The sequence below is a fragment of the Mytilus californianus genome, unplaced genomic scaffold (genome assembly GCF_021869535.1).
Source record: "Mytilus californianus isolate M0D057914Y unplaced genomic scaffold, xbMytCali1.0.p SCAF_13, whole genome shotgun sequence".
In the NCBI taxonomy this organism is placed as follows: domain Eukaryota; kingdom Metazoa; phylum Mollusca; class Bivalvia; order Mytilida; family Mytilidae; genus Mytilus; species Mytilus californianus.
Genome location: NW_026262615.1, coordinates 23,256,870 through 23,277,986, shown reverse-complemented (window position 1 = coordinate 23,277,986; position 21,117 = coordinate 23,256,870). Strand labels below are relative to the sequence as shown.

General features: G+C 31.7%; 1 protein-coding gene across 5 annotated transcripts in view; it reads right to left on the bottom strand.

Annotated features, from left to right (window-relative positions):
• The window catches only part of LOC127723376 (nuclear receptor coactivator 3-like), a 187,249-nt gene that overhangs the window by 71,175 nt on the left and 94,957 nt on the right, over positions 1-21,117 (bottom strand). For 4 of the 5 annotated variants that reach the window (XM_052229953.1, XM_052229955.1, XM_052229956.1 and 1 more), the window contains one exon: positions 1,686-1,855. In XM_052229953.1, the coding sequence (XP_052085913.1) occupies positions 1,686-1,855 (170 nt within the window). Of the gene's footprint in view, positions 1-1,685; positions 1,856-5,619; positions 6,173-21,117 lie in introns of those variants that run through there. The other variant, XM_052229954.1, reaches the window with a different exon arrangement.

Genomic DNA, 21,117 nt, shown 5'->3' with positions numbered 1-21,117 from the left:
CCTTTGTGATATGAAACCTTGTAGTACAATTTCAGAAATATCCAAACACTTACACACAAGTTATTGTCATGAAACTAGAAAAATGCTTGTTTTTTGCCCCTTTTTTGGCCCCTAATTCCTAAAATTTTGAGGCAATTACCCCCAAAATCAATTACAGCCTTCCCTTTGTGATATGGAACCTTGTGGTACAATGTCAGAGAGATCTATTCACTTACACACAAGTTATTGTCTGAAAGTTACAAAAATGCTTATTTTTGGCCCCTTTTTGGCCCCTAATTCCTTAACTGTTGGTACCATAACCCCCAAAATCAATCCCAACCTTCCTTTCGTGGTATTGAACCTTATGGTAAAATTTCATGGAGATCCATTCACTTACACTAAAGTTAGAGTGCGAAAACCAATGTGTCTTCGGACGACGCCGGACGACGCCAGACGACGACGCCGCCGGACGACGACGACGCCAACGTCATACCAATATACGACCAAAAAATTTTTAATTTTTGCGGTCGTATAAAAACTGGCATTTTAAAATTTGTATGCGGCATTTCCTGAAATATATCAAATATATCAAAATATATCAAATATATCAAAATATATCAAATATATCAAATATATCAAAATATATCAAATATATCAAATGTATCAAAATATATCAAAAATTAATCTCACACATTAGTCAGGTTTGTCAATTGTTCATCAATCGCAAGAATAATTGAATGCACAAATTTTTGAATTTCCATTGTTTTTTTAAATTTTGTATTTGCATGTGCTTTGGTAACCTATAATATAATTGTTTAAACAATCAGAACCAATTTTTTGGCATGTTCTTGTAAGAACAATTTATTCTGTTCCCCGATTGCAACAAAAAAGGGGGGGGTTGAGATTTCAGTCCCACCACATATTCATGAGTCTGTCCAAAAGTCATGAACTTCTTCAGTAGTTGTCTTAGTCAGGAGCCTGTAGTTCAGTCTTGTTGTTGGTTCATGTCTGTCACATTTGTTTTTTCTAAATTGTTTTGTTATAAATTAGGCCAATAGTTTTCTCATTTGAATTGTTTCATATTTTTCATGTCAGGGCCTTTATAGCCGACTATACGGTATGGGTTTTTCTCATTGTTGAAGGCTGAACAGTTACCTATAATTGCTTACATCCACTTTATTTGAACTTTGATGGATAGTTGTCTCATTGGCAATCATACCTCATCTCCTTATTTTTATATTATGTCATATACATGTATAAGTGTTTTCCCGTTATTAGGATAATCATATGGTGATACCAGCAGATCTTTAATACTTTCTGGCTAATCTACTTTGGATTCAATTATTTTAAGCACCACATTTGGGCTATTTCGTGGCGGCCAGTTTATCTTGGTGGAGGAAGCCGGAGTGCCCGGAGAAAACCACCAACCTTCGATAGGAAAACTGACAATCCTGGTCAATTAAGATTAGAGTCAAGTGTACCCGCACGAGCCGGGTTTGAACTCACCACCTCAGTGTTGACTGGCTAGTGATTACAGAAGTAGAATTACTTAGACCACTTAGCCACAGAGGCAACAGCCAATTTAGAGCTCTGAAATGTGAAAAGTTTCATTCAAAATATTTCAACCTTAAACTTATGTCTGCAAAAGCCCCCTTTTTTTCTTTTGTATATCAGCCCCTTTCCCTGGCCTATATACTGGTACCTACCCTCTTTGATCTGTTTTATTTGGTTGAGGCTCTCCTGTAGTATTGCACACTTTTCCGGCTTCACCGAGAAGGAGCTCATGTCCGTGATACTTGCTGAGATTAACTCGGCAAGCTCTTCAAAATATGTATTCTCTTTGTCTCGTCTTCGTCTTTCATTGAGGCACTTGTTTCTGCAAAATAAAAATAAAACCTTGATACAATTGGTATTAAATCTTATTTTTTTAACTCAATTTTCTTGCTCTTAATAATGGTTCCATGTAATTGGGTTATAATACACCTCAGTAACCAGTACAAAAGATCAATACCTTATTTTGAAAATGTCAGCAGATTTCTAATATATTGGAAATCTTTTGATTATTAGAAATTATAATGGTGTTTGGGTCACATGCAATAATTGCATCTCTGTATATAATTAGATCTTTCTAATTCTGCAGTATCTTTCTTATTCTACAGTCCAAAACCAATTGATGAACAAAAACATCACATTTCTTGCATTTCAACAATTGTAAGTTTACTCAGTATTCACATCAAAACCACATAAAAATAGAACTTGTTTTACCCATTAGGCAGATATAAACTTCTAGATTGCACCTAACTTTTAAAGATGCTATCTTTTAATTTTATATACAAAAGTACATTCAAGTGGTATCTGGTTGAACTTTGTTACCAAATAGAAGGCTGTACAATTAAATGCATTCAAACTATATTAAACAATTAAAAGATTGTCCCAACAACTCATAAAGTAAAATTGTGACACAAATATCTTATTAAAAAGATTGAATTCTTAAAAAGTTGTGGAAGGGTTACCTGCCCCTTTTTCTTTACATGTTTAGACTCTGGCTTGGCTTAACTTAATGGCAATAGAAGGTCGGATAACTTTGTCATGGCAGTTGTAACTTTTTGGTCTTATGACTATAAGAATAAAGATGAGTTATGACTGCCAATGAGACAAATATTCTTGGGGAGTCAAAATAAAATAGATGTAAGCAACTATAATGTCACCTTCAACAATGAACAAATCCCATATTGTAGAGTCATCTATAAAAGGTCTCGATATGACAAAATGAAAAACAGTTCTAACAAGAAAACCAACATTTTGTCACGTTAGGGCCTTTTATAGCTGACTTGCTTTATAATAGTCTATGTGCATCATAAACTGTTCTGACACTGGCTCCAATACTGTAATTTCTAGAGATACTTTAAAGAAGACTTCAATATGACAAACAAGTTCACGGGGTGTCGGTGGGGATAAAATGTGTATTGATATGCCAACATCAGAACCAACTGTTTTCTTTTAACCTGTGACTATATATACAAGTTGGGAACAATCCAAGATTTGCCATCAGCTCCATAATGAATAATGGGAGTCCACATGCACACCAGTACATGTTAAAGCATTAATATTCCCAGTCATACAAACACTTCAATTGTATGATGACTACTAAATAAGCATTTCTTTATCAAATAAACTTGTCCTTGGATTACTATTTACAAACCATCCCAGGTAAAATTTATCGCTTTTTTCAAACGAGATTTTATTCTGTTTAAAATTTGATGACAAAATGTGTTTGCATTACAGTTTAATATAAAATACATGCAATATGCATTAGATAGGAACTAGGGATTTTTTTTCAGATCATTTTTAGCCGTTTGTCTCTTTCAAAGTTTAATGAAGTTCCATTTTAATTCTAAACTTTATGCATGTAAAAACACGAATAGACTTTTAATGCCAAAATTACATCAACTGTAATTTTTTTTAAAATGACAATTTCATTTATGCATGAATAAAACTACCAATACTTTCTATAATTTCAATAGCTGAAATTTAATGCTTCGTAAAATCTTTACAGTCATTGTGTACTTTTAAAGCATAGCCATCTGTTCGAATTACAAAATGTTTACATTAATAACTGCACAAAAAAAAATATTCAGATAGTTCTTTTAAAAAAAAAATGTGCTTTTTTACAAGAGTTTTGCTTTAGAACAGAGGTGTTTTGTTTTTCTATTATACCAAATTAGTTAACCTTGAAAGTTGTTGCTTTTAATATGTATGAACTGTCGAACAGGGTTGCTTGAAACACCTACTGTGGATTCCTTATTATTCGTGGCATACCAGTTTTCAAGGATTCCGTGGGTATAGGTGAACCACAATTCTAAATGTTTAACGAAGTAGAAATTTTCTATAGGCTTGTATATAGACTTTGGGGGAAACTATGAGATTAATTATCCACAGAAATATGTTTTCTTCTCAATCCACTAAAATTGGTATCCACGAAAATAAATGAATCCACTGTATTATTATTATTTTCAATTCAGTCAAACCTGTATATAAAGGACACCTTCAGGACCGAAAAAAAACTCAAGATCTTATAAGAGATTTGACCTTCAAATTCAGGTTCAAAATGCATAGATATTATTACAGTGTAACACTAGAAGGGAATAGGTTTTTTCGCTTAATAAAGGTACTGTTACAGCAGGTTTGACTGTATTATTTCTATAGTCATTTCGATGTTACAACAATAACCTACCACACAATTACATCATTTGTTTAAACATTTGATCTGGAATGACTTTGATAACAAGTATGTTTACAAATATGTATTTTCCTTTTTTATGTCCCAAAGGCTTAATGTAGTTCCTTCGTTTTACACTTCAATAAGTTTGTAACTATTTTACTTTTTGACAGTTTACTTAACTACCATGATGTCTAGCTACGAAGGTTAATTTTTAAATAAATCCAACATACATTGTCACTTATCTAGTTCCATATGTGCAAGGCCAATGACACGGATTAGTCAAGGAGTGAGCGAAAAGTTTATCAGGGGCTATGAGTATTCTAGGCTACTAATTTTGGACTGGGCCCCTAAATCAAAGCTTAAAATGTCCATAGATTTCAACTTACTCTTTCGTATTGGGGTACTTTGTTGGGCCCCTAGATTAGAAATGAAAGTCTTTTCCCCTGAGAGCTATGTTAGAAATCTAACCAGGGGAATAACAGACCCCTCAAGAAGTTTTGTTAGAAATCTAACATTGAGTCTTTCCCCTGAGAAGTTTTGTTAGAAATCTAACCCAAGTTTAGTGACCTGTATTACATCACAGCCAATTAACCAGGAAAAAATTCTTATACAACTACATTCTTTCTGTAACTTATTATAGCTACTTTGAATTAATCTTTTTCTAAGTATTTATGTGAACACTGAGACAGACTTTTAAGAGTGGCAGTAATTTACTAACTGGTTTTCACAGGTTTCTCACTTTAGCGTATACTTTTTGTTTAACCATGTACTGTGGATTCATTCATCGAGTGGATACAAATTTGGTGGATTGATGGAAAACTGTATCAGTGGCGTAGCCAATAGAAAATAAATTTTAAGCAAGGGGTCTAGTGAGTGGCAGCCCCCCCTGAAGCTGAACGATTATACATGTAGTAAAATTCTTGTTGAAAAAAAATGTTTTATAAAATTATTTGTAAGCAGTGATGCTTACAATTTTACACTGGTGCTACACCACTGTGTATTTTCTTGGTTTTTGCCAAAGTCTGCATGACCGACCATTAGATTTTTGTTCTTTGTTGAACTCTAAATTCATGGTTCACCTTAAGTAACCAACACGAAATGAACGAACATTGGTATCCAACGAATCTGACATAATCTGTAAACCAACTATCCAACCCTTTTTCAAATATAACGTCTTCTTCAACAATTTGACAGAACTCTTATATAATTGTGACTTTTTATCTACACTTTTTCTTAAATCATGCGAATTGGACTGTCTTTTTTTTAATATATCATATGCAGTACATGTATGAAACATTTGCCACTGGACATCATCAAGCAAATAACAATCAAACAACAGTCTGACAGAACGACCTTTGTCACTAAATCCTTAATAACAAATCTGATGTTATTGGTATATATATATATATATTACTTACCAACAAATAATGTATTTAAGTTTCTATTTCCATATATATACTGTTACAGCTGTTTTAATTGAAAGATGAAGTTACAAGTAAGCATGAGCAGCCCAACGTGGATATAAAAATAAATCCATACTGTTCACATATCATTCCACATAAAACGTGTTTCACTATCAAAACATGTGAATTGTATTTTTTAATCCATCAAAATTCTAATACAACCATTTGCCTTTAAACAACAAACAGAAATCCACACATGAAAGGAAAATAAACGACCGTAAACTTTTATGAAATACACATTGCACACTAATTAATCCAACAGAAAAATCCTACGTTTTTTCCCTATCCCACACTAAACGTTCAAAATCCACACCTCTATTTCCCAATCTTGAAAACAGCACACACCAGATTAAAATTCATTTGTTTACTACAGGGCTCTTCAATCTGATAAAAACCTGTCCAAGGACATCAAGCGATTACACAAATTTAAAACCATTAACATATTGGCTATTTAAAACTATACAAATGTAATACAATTGTTAAGGACTTTGTATTAGTGTGTCGATTCAAGGACAATTATATGTACAGAAGTAAATTATTTAGTGTCATGTTGTAAAAAATATTTACCTTTACAGTGAAATCAAAAGTACATGAAATTTTAACATACAGCATAGAGATAAGACAGTTAGAAGAGTGCATCAAGATTAAAAGATAATGGGGAAAATCTACAGCATGGAAAACACTTCATGGAATACGTGAGGGTCTAGATGGGTTCTACATTTCAGTATTTTTATTTTTTTGGGGTCATTTTTCTCTATTCGTTATGTTTTTTTCCCATTATTCTCTAATCTTTAAATATATTTACTCAAGCACCCAATATTCTCTTTTCTATATTTTTTGGGCCCTTTTTTGTGTAGATTTTGTCCATTATTCTCTATTCCATAATATCCCATCCAGACTCATACATACATGTACACTGAGTTTTAAAACACACTGGACATTTTTGATTTGTGTAAAATTGAACTTAATCATTTTAAGATTTATTCAACTGTGTAAACAAAGAATTATATATTCTATTAAAGTCTGAGTTGATTGAAAAATCTCAGAGACTGTTTGTCCAATGCACATCAATTCCATCTAAATTCTAAAGAGTTTCCATAAGTTAATTCTCAAATTTCCAAACATTTCATTCTTGTAACTGGAATCAAAATATCAAATGTATTTTGTATTTTAGAAGCTTGAAAAAAGACATTTTATTGAACTTCACTCGAACTTTCTTATTTCTTGATTTTCTTAAATATGTTTTGAAACTATCTATAACTTAACTGTGATGAATTCTGCTGGGAAGTTTAAATAGGTATTCCAATAAAATGTTAAAAACCCTTATTTGAGTCAGAAATTTGGAAAAACAGGAATCAGACTGGAAATCTCATCTCCCTTTCTATCCTGGCACTTAGGCGAAAGTTCTAAGAGATCGTTTCTTACAATTCTCAATTACATTGATGTCCCCATATCATTTACTATGGTCTTTTAATATATAAACAAGGTTTCAATTATTGTCCTATTCAAGGTCTTCCTTCGTATGTCAATTTAAAACCAAAGTAATCAAACTTTAAACATTCCGAAAATCGATTTTGTCACAAGCTACGAGGTCTTATCATGACTAATATATAAATGAATCACAACAGTTTCAAAAACAAATAAAATGTAATCCATTACATAAAAAAAAATTTTGAAAGGAAATTAAAATGTTAAAATACTTGTTAATTTCCTGATTAATGTAAATCAATCAAAATAGTTTGACGACTGTTGATTGATCCTATTGAAACATGTCCTGATCCAGTGTATCTTAGTGTTATAACAGTAAATACACAAATATAAGATCGTTAAAGTGTTTAAAGTAGAAGAACAGTAATAAAAGTTCTGTTCCTTTGCTTAGTATACTGTAAATTCAAAAATTATTGCGAGGTTTTTATCGATGCGAATAATGTGACTGGGTGAGTATCCCAACAATAAGAACTCGCATTCTGATATCTGATACATAGATAGGTATGCAGATTTTCGTGGAATCTCAATAGTTAATCTCGCAATTGTTGTCCATTTTTCAAAAATCGCAATAATAAATGCATGCAATAATTTCTGATTTTACAACACAAATAAATGTATAGATTTTGTGTCATGAATTGATAAGTCAAAGCTAAGGTATACAGTCAAATATAAAGTTTATCTTTGAACAGGTATTGTTGGGGAGGAAACTATTTTTTTACAATGTCTACAAAACTGTCAAAAGAGAAGTACAAGAGACAAAAATCTCATAAAATAGTACTACTGTCTATTCATAACTATTTGTGGGATTCCAAATTTCATGTATTTTCATGGGTATGATACATAGGGGTTCAAGGAAGTATAAATTGGCAAAACTACAGGGTCAAATATCCACTAAAACGCAGTTTTCCCTCAATCCAAATACACATTTCCCCTTTAAACTGACAACTCGGAGTGTCTGACTTGGCAGTAGTTAATAACTACCTTAGATTTATATTAAATACGTTTGTGCATAGATCTTGTACTTTTATGTCATACAGCTTAATGTGTGAAATGAAACCGGATCAGAAAGATTATCTCCAGTAGCAGACAATAAGGGGATTATACTGCAATGGATTACTCAAGATTTAATTTCGACACAAAATCCTTTTTTTATCTTTTACAAAAGCTCTCTTTAATTTTCGAAATAAATACTGTAAATTCTGTAAATTCTGTAAATTCATTATTTTTATGATGTTTTTATTGAGGTGAAAAATGAGACAAGATGAGTTTCGCCTTTTCTGTAGCTCAAACTTTGATATCATTACTTCTATACGCCCAGAAATATTGCATTCATTAATCTCCGATTTTTCATTTTTTCACAATGTTAACCAATCAGATTTACAAATCCATGCAATAATTTCTGAATTAACCATAGATATTAATAAGAAAAATCAAAATAAACCAAACTGACTCTGCAAGTCCCAGACGCAGATCCAGGATTTGATGTGTGTGTGTGTATTTGTAGGGGCTCCGGAGAATTTGGAGTTAGAAGATCATATTTTGACAAATAATACTGCCATTTTTCCTATACATTTTTTTCTTCTTTTTTATATGGGCCTGCATGACATCTCAGGTGAGCTCCGTCTAAATCCAAGCCTCAGAGTGCCATGCAATATATTTGACCTTGCAAGCGTTTCAATATTTACCAAGGTATAACTGATTATTCTTAAGTCAACCAAGCAAATTTCTGCTGATAATCATACCTCTCTAACTGTGAGTATTAAATTCCACTGAAGTTTTTATTTTTTTCACTTTTTTGTTCTATATAATCTAAACATGTAAATTATGAACCAACTATAATATATTCAATATGAGTAAAAAGAGATATGATATACATCAATGAAATACAGCAACCCAACAACACAAAAAAAAAACATCAAAGAGTAGAACATTGCAAATATTTTAGATCTAATTTTAATGATTAACTACTAACATCTGAAAATGACTAAATTGCTTTACTACTAATTACTGCATTCAATTATTAACTTTAAAGATAAAAGAAATAAACCACATATTTATTTCATTTCCCAAAACTCATTAAGAATTTATCTACTTTTGTCTAACTAAAAAAATTGAAAAAAAAAATCTATCATATATTTCTCACGGCCATTAATCTAAAACTTAATTGTCAACTGAACATTACTGATCATATTACAGTAATAGTTTTTATTCTTAAGTATTTTCCCAAAAGATTGAACTATACTACCATAGACAATTAACATTTAGAAAAAGGAAAATTTAGAAGTATATACAAAGTGGATTTTATATGGCTTTTATAAGTAAAGTTATTTGTGCATTCATGTACGAAACATTATGCACTACCAAATTCATACAATATTCTCTTTGTACTACGACTGGATATAAAACTTGGTATGAATGTTTGTGTAACTTGCCTTTAAAATAGAATGCACAGGTCCGTTAAAGTCCTTTTTCTTTTCTTAAATAAACAAACAAAAATATTGTATAATAGTGCAAAAAACCTTTAACTAAATACAATAGTTAGGATTTTTATTTAAATGAATATCGTTTATTTTAAGTCTTTTAATACTGACTGGCATTTCAACAAAGTTTCAAGTTTAATTCAAAAGAACGGTGTTGGTATTTAATGTTGTTTAGAAATTAAACTTTAAAATGACTTTTGTTTTAAATTTCAGGTACATGTATACTTTATCCCCTTAAAAATGTGTCTTTATTGTAAAAAAGTTGGTTGGAAAAAAAAGGTTGACTAAAATAAAATATGCTTTAGGTTGAAACTTTATAAGAAAGAAATGATCAAATACTCATATAATCTTTTGTACACAAAATGAAATCATGGCAACAAACTAAGTGTCATGACCACCATTATGGAGAGGCATTGCCAATGTACTATATATTTTATGTTTATTCTAAATGCACATTTATATCCTGAAGGTTTGATGGCGTACAATAAATAACAAATAAGAATACAAAACAAATAAAATGAAATATACAAACTCCACCATAACTTAATGTTTATTTCATAGATTTATTGAGAAATACAGTTGAAGAGTCCACTTTCCACAGTACTTTGGACTAACATATATGAAAGCCACATACATGACTGCATTATTTTAAGTTCAAGCACAGATATTACTTTTGTTATATAACAACTTGGGAGCACTGTTGTTTATTTGAATAAGCCAGAATAATGGCTGATATTGAACAGTTAAGGTGGTTAGTCATGAATCATACAATAACTATAAAACTATGATAAACAAGGTCCAAGGTCACTGACCAATAGAACTCTTGAGTAAATGTTTACAATTATAGAATCTTTGACATGTACCATTTATTAACCCTCTAACGAAGTTATTGTATATGCATATTAGTTTACATGGCTTACAGCCATTTTTTTATACATAATTTAAATTCCTCTGCTCATGTTTTACTGGATGAAGAGACCGGAGTGCAATTGACTTAAAACTCTTGCAACTTAACTCAGCCTGACATAAACAGGGTCAGGCTATCACTCTGCTTCGTATATAAATGTCAACTGTGAAAATAGTCACCACTTTAGAGTTCTGATATTTCACTATGACTGACTTCAATTTTGTGCCAACTGACCTAATGGGGTTTGCTAAAATGATTGTTGACCTTTGACATCTAATGTTTGTTGTGATGCTACACAATCATACAGGAAAATGATTTAATTCCTTCATTTAATTGTTATTATTAATAAGTATTGCCATTTTCATGTCAAAGGTTCGGGTGGTTCTTTCTGGACACTCTGGCTTCCTCAACCCCAAAAAACCTGGCCGCCATGATGTAACCAAGTGTGCTGAAAGTGACATTTAACACCAGAATCAACGAATGAATTTACTTCATTAATTGGGGGGATAACTCAAAGGTGGTGTAAACCACCACAAAACATGAAATATTCAGGGATACATTAAATAACAACTTAATCAAAGTTCTAAAATTAACTTGCAAACAATTGTTGTTTTTTTTTCTTTACATCATGTTTTTGTTTAATGGATTTCATCTTTGTAAACTTTCCTTTTGAACATTCCCTTCTTCCTATTATAACTTAGGACAAATGTATTCTCTTTGTACTATTTTCACCTTTCAAGCTGTCAGAATGGAAAATGTTCTGTACAACACAAATTACACTGGTAAACGTCTTTGTGGTACAAACATATGTAATATTCTCTTTCATACCAGCTGCTGTCACTTATTTCTCAACATAAATTTGTTCATAAGGACAAGCATTACCTGTACGAAAGTTTAACATGCAAAATGCACTTCAGCTAAATTTATATTTTTCAAGTGTCCTCTACTCTTTAATCATGGTAAACTTGAATGCATGAATGTGTCTACTCTCAGCATTCTGTAAACCTGAGCACATGAATATGTCTTTTCCAAAGGGAAATAACTCTCTACAGAAGTCATTACTCTCAGCATTCTGTAAACCTGAGCACATGAATATGTCTTTCCCAAAGGGAAATAACTCTCTACAGAACTCATTGCTCTCAGCATTCCGTAAACCTGAGCACATGAATATGTCTTTTCCAAAGTGAAATAACTCTCTACAGAAGTCATTACTCTCAGCATTCTGTAAACCTGAGCACATGAATATGTCTTTTCCGAAGGGAAATAACTCTCTACAGAACTCATTGCTCTCAGCATTCTGTAAACCTGAACACATGAATATGTCTTTTCCAAAGGGAAATAACTCACTACACAACTCGACTCTCAGCTTTCTGTAAACCTGAGCACATGAATATGTCTTTTTCCAAAGGGAAATAACTCACTACAGAACTCAACTCTCAGCTTTCTGTAAACCTGAGCACATGAATATGTCTTTTTCCAAAGGGAAATAACTCACTACAGAACTCGACTCTCATCTTATCTCAATTGATATAATAATAAGGAGATGTGATATGATTGCCAATGGGACAACTATCCACCAGAGTCAAAATAATTTGGATGTAATCAACTATAAGTCACATTACAGCCTTCAACCATGAGCATAACTCATACCCTATAGTCAGCTATAAAAAGCCCCAACACAACAAAGTGTAAAACAATTCATACAAGACTAGTTATATTAGTTATCATACAGTGATACCCAACAAGTTCAACAGAATAGAACAAATACTGCTTTATAATCCTTTGGAGATATATCTTAGTAATTCATTCCCCAACTTTCTTTAATGTGTTTTCATATAAGTGGGCTGATGTATGAAAAATATTATAAGGAAAACAGATACTTCAATATATAAAGTAATGCATGTAAGTTTGAAAGTTCTCCAATATCACTGAAGAAAGAGCAAAACTTCCATAAAAGCCAAAGGAAGGGGTTCATTGATCTCACACTTGAAATTACAAAATAGTTAAACCTCTAAGACTACAAAATTCATAATTGCCTTTTGCAGGTAACCTTTCTTTGTTTTAGAGGGCAAGGAAAACATTATAATTGGAACTGCATAACGAAAAATTAGGTATTAATTTGATATACAAAAACAAAGCATTTTTTTTTAAAGTCCACAATAAAACCTCTTTTTTAATATAAGAACTTATATTTATCTACAAAAGTCCTGTAAGTGCCCCAGTGAAATTAACTCATAAACTATTCCTAAATGCCACAAAACCTGCTGGTTCTCACTTTATTTACATCACAGCAGGGATCCAGTTGACAAATGGTGACCTATAATCTCAATGGAGTTATTCATATACTATATTATATAACTCCTGCAGTTAATGTGTAAATAAAATCCACTTATGCTTTCACTTTGAAGTCTCAAGATAAGAAAATTTATAGAAATGTGTAAAGAACAAGATAGCAGGAACATATTCATCTAATGTAAAAAGAAGTCATTACGAAGTTTTTTCATACTTCGGTTTTAAATTCCCTTTTTTTTAAATATCGGTCTTCTTGTGCGGTTACCAGACACAGTGTATAAAACATTAAAGGTCATGATACAGTCTAAATTTTTTTTGGTTTTGATTAAAACCTGACAAACATATTCTACTGCTTTCATTGACTTCAATTGAACTGAAATGTATCTCTAGTCTGCAGATGAATTTAGAAACTTTAACAATTTACAAACTGCATTTCAAATAGTCAGGAAAACCAAGGATTTAAACAGCTTCAAACTGACAGACTTAAGGGCAGATCAATCTATATCGGGAGGGCAATCTATATCAGGAGTCCAATCTATATTGGGAGTCTTTATTTTTGCAATTCATGATTTGCAAATATCTGGATTCTGGAATCAAGGATTAATTTTTTGCAGGATTCTGGAAAGAATTCTTTATTTCTTTAGGAATTCTGGGTTCAGCATTCCCTGGGAATTGGGGATGACACATCTCCTGACTCCTCCTAAGACTTGGTAAAAGCTGTCTTAAATTTGGGGACATCATTTCAATTGATGCCAATATCAAGCAATTGAGGAATCAATAAAACCTCAATTACATATTTTTAACACCTAAAAAATTGCATTGCATTGTCTATGATATAATAATGATGATTCAGCAACTTCCATTTTCAACTCACTTTTTCGAATTGATACATATCTATTCCCCTCCTTCAGTTACTCTGAGGAAAAGAAAAACCAAATTGATTTTATAATCGTAAAATAAGACAATTATAGGTCTCCCTTTAAAGCCTCTTGCATGAGAAAGCCAAAACTAAGAATCATTCCTAAATATTGTCTGTTAAAGTAATAAACTTCTGTGGGAATTGCACTAAAGTTACAGTGACACTGCCATGAACTTCTTATAATTTTCTTTAGTGCAGTAAAAGTTTATGCACTTACAAGAGATTGCCTTGCCTATTTTACCATCCAAAATTCAATACTAAATAAAATGAAGAATTCACCTAACAAAAAGATCAATAAAGATTTATATTCAAATATTTGTTTTCATCAATGTATCACTTTCAACAAACTTTATTCCATTTTATGTCCTCGGAGTTCAACTTGGGATATAAAACGAGATAAGGTTACGTAAATGGCTTTCATTTGAACTTCATAATTCATATGATTCCTTTTATATCTTACTGTTTTTATGGACAATTTTATTAAATGATTCTTTCTTTTTCTCCCAAGTAAGATAAATGATTGGCATTTGAAGTAAGTAATACCACTTTTCATTCAGTAACATTTTTAAGCTTTGGTAATATTTTTAGTTATCTAAGCTTCTTTATCTTAAAGCTTCTTATCCCTATGTAACAAGTAAAACTCCATAGAAATTCACCTTTATAACATGTCACAGACTCCATCAGCTCAGAGAGATATCTTTCAAGAGTTGTTGCTGTCTGAGGATCTTTGAAGTAGAAAAAGCATAACATTCTTATAATACATGCCTAACTCAGGGTTTTTTGTCAAAGACCAGACTGAACATGTAGATCTATACAATATAACACATGCCTAACTCAGAGTTTATGTCATAGATCAGACTGGACATGTAGATCTATACAGTATAACACATGCCTAACTGAGAGTTTATGTCATAGATCAGACTGAACATGTAGATCTATACAATATAACTGCATGACAGGCTAGTGATCACTGTAAATGAAATTCTCAGCCACCAAGGCCACAAAAACAAACAATTCCTCTGCACAGGTCTTACTCCCAGCCATATTTACATTGACAAGTAATATGCACCATAAAATTACATAAATTGTTCAGTTCAAAAATCTTCAGACAATTTGGAATTTTAAGAAAATTTTCATGAGATTCAGATGCGGATCCAGGATATTGAAAAAAGGGGGGGGAGACCGCAGGGCCCAAACAAAATTTGTAGTGGAACCGGTAAAAAGTCTGGATTAACCATTAAAGAAGCTTTCTATTCTCAATTTTACTCCATAATGGGGGGGGGGGGGGGGGGGCACCCCATCCCCCCCCCCCCTAAATCCGCCTCTGAGATTTCACGAACAAGTTCTTAAAATATTCCATAGATTGTTAGATTTTCAGTTATTTCCATTTTAAATCCTATTTAACCATTCAATTGCCCTCCAATCTCCAAACAAACACTACCACAGTTATAATAGGTCTGTTATATGTCAGAAAATTTATTTAATAATGATTCAATTAAATCTAACTATTTATCAGCAAGAACAACCTGCCGAAGTCTAAACATTCCCGATGTTACTACTCACGATATACATCAACCAGAACCTTATCAACGTCTGCCAGGGGATACATAACTGTTAAACACAGCTCGGCCTTGGAAAAAATACCATATCACTTTATTTTCGATTATCCTTTTCTTGCTTGGGCATACATCAATGAAATAAGAGATAATAACCATTATTTCTTTGGATTAAATATTGGTAGTATTAGGTTATTGAGATTTTCCTGATTAATCAGCTCTAATCAGAACCACATTCAAGACTCTTTGAAGACATTTTGTAACGCATATGAACCAACAACAAAACTGATTAAAACAAATGAGTTATGAAATATTCTCTACTTATATATTACAAAAGAAACTGCCTACTTGACTATAATTTTACATGCATATTTAATTATACATTAATTATTGGTATTTTGAACAAAACACAGTCTTTCTCCCAGGTTTTTGTTTGTTTAAATTCTTTCTTGTAACTAAAGATATCTGGAAACATGTGATAAGAATTGTAACCTTTTAATTTTTGCAATTTACTCAGATTGCATAGCCCTGTGAGAAATAAATGCAGTTTTTAAACATTCCTATGCCACACAGTAATATTTATAGTGGGTTATTAAAATGACATCTTAAATTATCGGTGCAATTTTATTGGGTCAAACATGTCACATGGTGCTATAAGAAGCTTTCATAGTGTATAAAAAGAAGTTTTGAAGCATGTATAAATTGGTTGTAACAAAACCAATAATATTGATTATTTCTTTTCTTTTTTCTTAATGCTTTTATTGCTTTTATTGTTAGATGCTACGTAAATTGATATTGTTATAAATAAGTGAATTGAATGACAGATTTTGTTAAATATCATTATATCAAAAGTCACTTGTGGTGCTCAGTCCCAGATTTCATAATTTAACAGCAAGCCTAATGGCGAAGGGCAGTAAAAATGTTGTTGTTCCAGTAAAATGTTCATGAAAATTAGCTTCACAAGCAATATAAAATAAAATTGAAAGAAATTTAATGTATGACCGAAATTTTAGGCTTGTAATTCAAAATGTTTTTCTAAAGATGTAATGTACATATTAAAGCTAGAAGCACTACTGCACTTCAGGCATTATGTCTTATAATGTCACTATTCTTTGATTAAAAATAGCATGTCAAATATTGTGCAGGTAACGTTTGTACATTTTTAATGTAAATACACTTCCGTGTTTCAAGCAAAATGACCTACTGTGGATTCATTCATTTTCCTAGGTATTAATTATCGTGGATTGAAGGAAAACTTGCATTATTCGTGGAAATTATATTTTGTGGTGTAATAACAATGTCTGCATTCATTCCTATAGAAAAATTTTAATTCATTGAACATTTAAATTCGTTATTTATCTGTACCCCCAAAAAATTGGTATCAATCAAAAATATAAATGAATCCACATTAATGTCACTTAATGCATTAAATTCTTTGATTAAAGAAAAATGTGTCCAAAACTGTGCATACTCTCTGGAGTCTGTTTTCATATACTATTTCTGTTGATGTAGGTTTAAAAATACATCAACCAAATTTTGTTAGCTGCAGTGTAACCACCAAAAGGAGAAGAATTGAAAAGGTTGTTAACTAGCTGTTTAAAGAGTCCATAAATTTTTTTAACTTTTAGCTACAATTAGCCCTCAAATCAATAGAGCAAGTGTCTTGCAATACCAACAATTCCATGTAACATGTTCTAGACCTGTATTAGACTCTAACTTCAGTCATGCAAATCAGATTGTCGGTTACTAAATACCAAATACATTTCTATCATTTCATTACCATTCCTTATGGAGTTACGTTAACTTTACATAAAGTTTTCAGGAAATAACACAGCGATTGTCAGTCTTAATGGTCGTACTTGAAGTCACGTAATGAAAAACAAAACGCGACTGACGACACCAGATCCGTAGTTCATCATTTTGTTATTCTTTCTCCAACTGTATATAGCTCCAATGACAAAAACTCAATTACGAAATGTACATTTTACTTCGTGTGTTGCAAATCAATTACAATTCTTTTGTGACAGTAGAGAATCAATACTCCGCCTTTCCTCTAGTGTGTATACAGTAGAGTTTATCTGATCGTAACTAAGAATTGCTATAACACATTATGTTCCAAAGGAAGGTGTTTTGGACCATACCATCCAATTAATGATACATACATCATTGATTCACTTATGTTAACTGAGGGCAAACACATTATTTTATCTGGAAATTTCACCTTTTTTGTTTTATTTCTCACATTTGATTTTAATGATAGAATTTTAAAGTGCTAAATTTTTAATAAGTTGGTTTTTAGTAGACCCTCGGGTACAAAATAGTATTGATATTCACAGTATGTTATTAATCAAAGATTAACATGACTTTTCATTTCATTTCAAACTTTACATTTTGCAATATAACATGAAAGTAACACATTATAAAGTTGGTGTGTCTGTCTCGGGTACTTTTCTAGATTTCCTTTTGAACTCCAAGATTTGAAAGCCAAGAATATATAAATACAGCCATGGTATAAGCTTAGTCATAATTATGTAGCTGAAAGGAGCATTAAAACATAAAAAAAAAAGAACAAGCAGATCTAAATTTTTCCATAAGTTTGTCTATAATGAACAAAAATCTATAGCCTTATACATGTATTATACATTTATACTTAGTGTAGCTCAATATTTTGCCTGAAATTGATCCCTTATATGGAATCAAAGGTGATGAGAAAGCAATCCAAAAACCCTACTCAATTTAATCGGTACAAAGTAAGGAGATTATGGTATGATTGCCAATGAGACAACTATCCACCAATGTCCAAATGACATATGGATTTGAGCATCTATATTATCACTGTACAGCCTATAGCCTACAATAATAAGCGAAACCGATACTGTATTTCAATAAAGTTAGCATCAAAATGCCCCGAAATGACACAATGTAAAACAATTCAAATGTATAAGGCAAAGACCTGATCAGAGGAACACTTTTTCACTAATATATGTTACAGAATGTTATCAATCAATCAATCATATCTTTCACACATAATTTTTCCCACTCTTTTTGAAAAATTTATTTATACTCATCAATCAGTGGACAAAAGATCATTCTATTTCTATTTCTTTGATGCTGATTCCTATTATCTGTATTATATAATACTATGCATTCATAACAACTCAACTGAAGAGATCAGAAATTATCACTTTAAAGATCATATGCTTAAATACATGGCCAGGCATAACAAAATCTTTAACTATCATCAACAATACTGTTAAAATGTAAATTCTGAAAGCTTCAAATTCTTCGGTGTTTTACAACATTTACCAACCAATCAAACACACCCTATCGGGCCTATCCCACATCAGATCTTTATCCAGAAAATCTATGATATCCTTGTTACTTTCTTAGCTATTTAGGTGTTCAATCATCAACATAAATAAAAATAAATGTGGGTTTTTCCTCGATGAGACAGCAACCTACGATACAAAAAAAATCAAAAGCCATAACGTGGTCAACGGAAAGTCCCAATGATATGTGTAAACTTGTCACTTACAACTGCCAGTGACACCAGTCCCCAAATGTTTGTACTATACAACATACACTGTACAGATTCAATTTCCTTTTTCCAATTCAATCATACATAATAACTGAACACCATTGAAAATAACCCATAATGCAATTAATTAGAGAAAGCAAACCATTTTAAATTTCAATAATTATAAAATATTAAACAACTATTAATAAATGTGTGAACCTTAAATACATCACACGATCCATTTCCAACTGTACAAATACACAATTCTCTATTTACAGTATGCATCTTTTTTTTTGGAAGTTTACATTATTCAAAGACTACGTATGTAATTATGATACAATAATCCTTTACAAAACATCATCATACAAGATACAAGTTCCACCCAATTTCTGCAAAGAAGTCCTCATTCAAGGGCTGTATATTATAGTGATTACAATTATAATGCTTTACAGAACACAATATTGAATAATACAACCCACCCAATTCCTGCAAGGATGTCCTTGTTCATAAGGGCTGTATATATAGTGATTACAATTATAATGCTTTACAGAACACACTATTGAATAATACAACCAACCCAATTCCTGCAAGGATGTCCTCATTCATATAAGGGCTGAAAAATCTGAATATACATTAAGCAAAGACGTTGCATGATATGACAACCTTTAAATAAGGAAATCGTAGAAATATATATATATAGACTTACCGTAAAGATTTCTGTAGCAGCGATTTCAGTATCATGACAATCACTACCGTCTCATTGCCATTTTCTATGACAGCTTCATTATTTTTTGTACTTTCAAGCAAAAAATCAATGGAGAAAAAACGTAAACATTCAAGGTTGTATTAAAAGCATAACTCAATGCTTCTTCAATCAATCCACTTCATAGCTCAGTGACTGACAGAGTCGATCCATGTCTCTGTGATGAGTTAGTATTTAAGATTATCCTGACATTGTCGTTAAGACCTCAGCTAAAAGACAAGTTATGAGAGCCACTGGTTGAATCTTATAGACTTCTGAAGCCAATACTTCAGAAAAATGTAATCCCTTATTGATTTTCTCTCACTAATGATGAAATTTTCTATAATTAAGAAAATCTTGCAATGGTGATTTTGTCGCTCCTCAAAGCAGCAGTATATCACTGGGTTTTTTTATATCATACAGGCCTATTCAATAGATCTTTGTTGATTATATATATTTGTAAACTGATGACAAAAATTGCTTTTAATGACTGCTTCATTGATTTGTAAACCTCTCTGTATCTATATATCACAGGGTTTATTTTATAAGAATAAATAGTGAAAAGGGGGTGCTTTTGATTGATTTATAAACTTATTCTATCTAATTTTGTATTACAGGGTTAAATCTTGACATCCTATATGGATAAATTGTGAAAAGAGGGGGGGGATTGATTTCATTGATTTGCAAACCTTGTTGTTTCTTTATATCACAAGGTTTTTTCTTAACATTTTTTATGAAGAAATTGTGAAAAAAGGGGGAGGGGATAAATATATATTTTGAGTTTAACTGTTTTATGACTGAAAAATGAAAGATGTTTCTTAAAGTCTTAAGATGAACAATCTTTAATATATCTCACATAATCTATAAACAAAGAAATATGTTCAACAATCTGTGGTCAAGTCAAGATAAAATGGCATTAAGTGATAACATTCTTAATCTGAATAAAATCAAGTCAGTTGCATCTGTTGTTATTTCCCATCTGTATTCTTCTGTACAGATGCAGATCATGTAGTGTTTTCAACATCTAGATGAGGAACAGCAATTAAAGCCCTTTTCCTTTGCTTTTGGTTTGCCAAGTGTCTAGGGATTTTTACCTTGTGTGTGTAAGGATTTAGTGCCACAAAATAATTATACACCATGAGCCGGCACGTTGTATGAACGTGGCATTAGCCTGATGGATCATTAAGTCATCATTAAGCCTTTATGATGCATTAGGCTAATGAAGACTTAATGACTCATTAGACTAATGACACGTTTGTACAACCGGCTGCATAGGCTGCATATCTCTTCGTTCAGAGTAGTTGGTTATCCATGTAAATTAGAGTGATGTGATTTAGTTGATGCTAAAGGGGGGATGTACTGATCAAATCATGTCACCAGATTGTGGAACAATACATTCAAATTTATCTATATTGAAAGCTGTGGAAAATATAATTTCACATGAAAGTAAAATCGAAATCATTTTGATAGACTGTCAAAAGAAATTAAGTTTATCTCACTCCGAAATTAAATTACTTTTGAAATCATTTATCAATTTTTAGCATCATGTCTA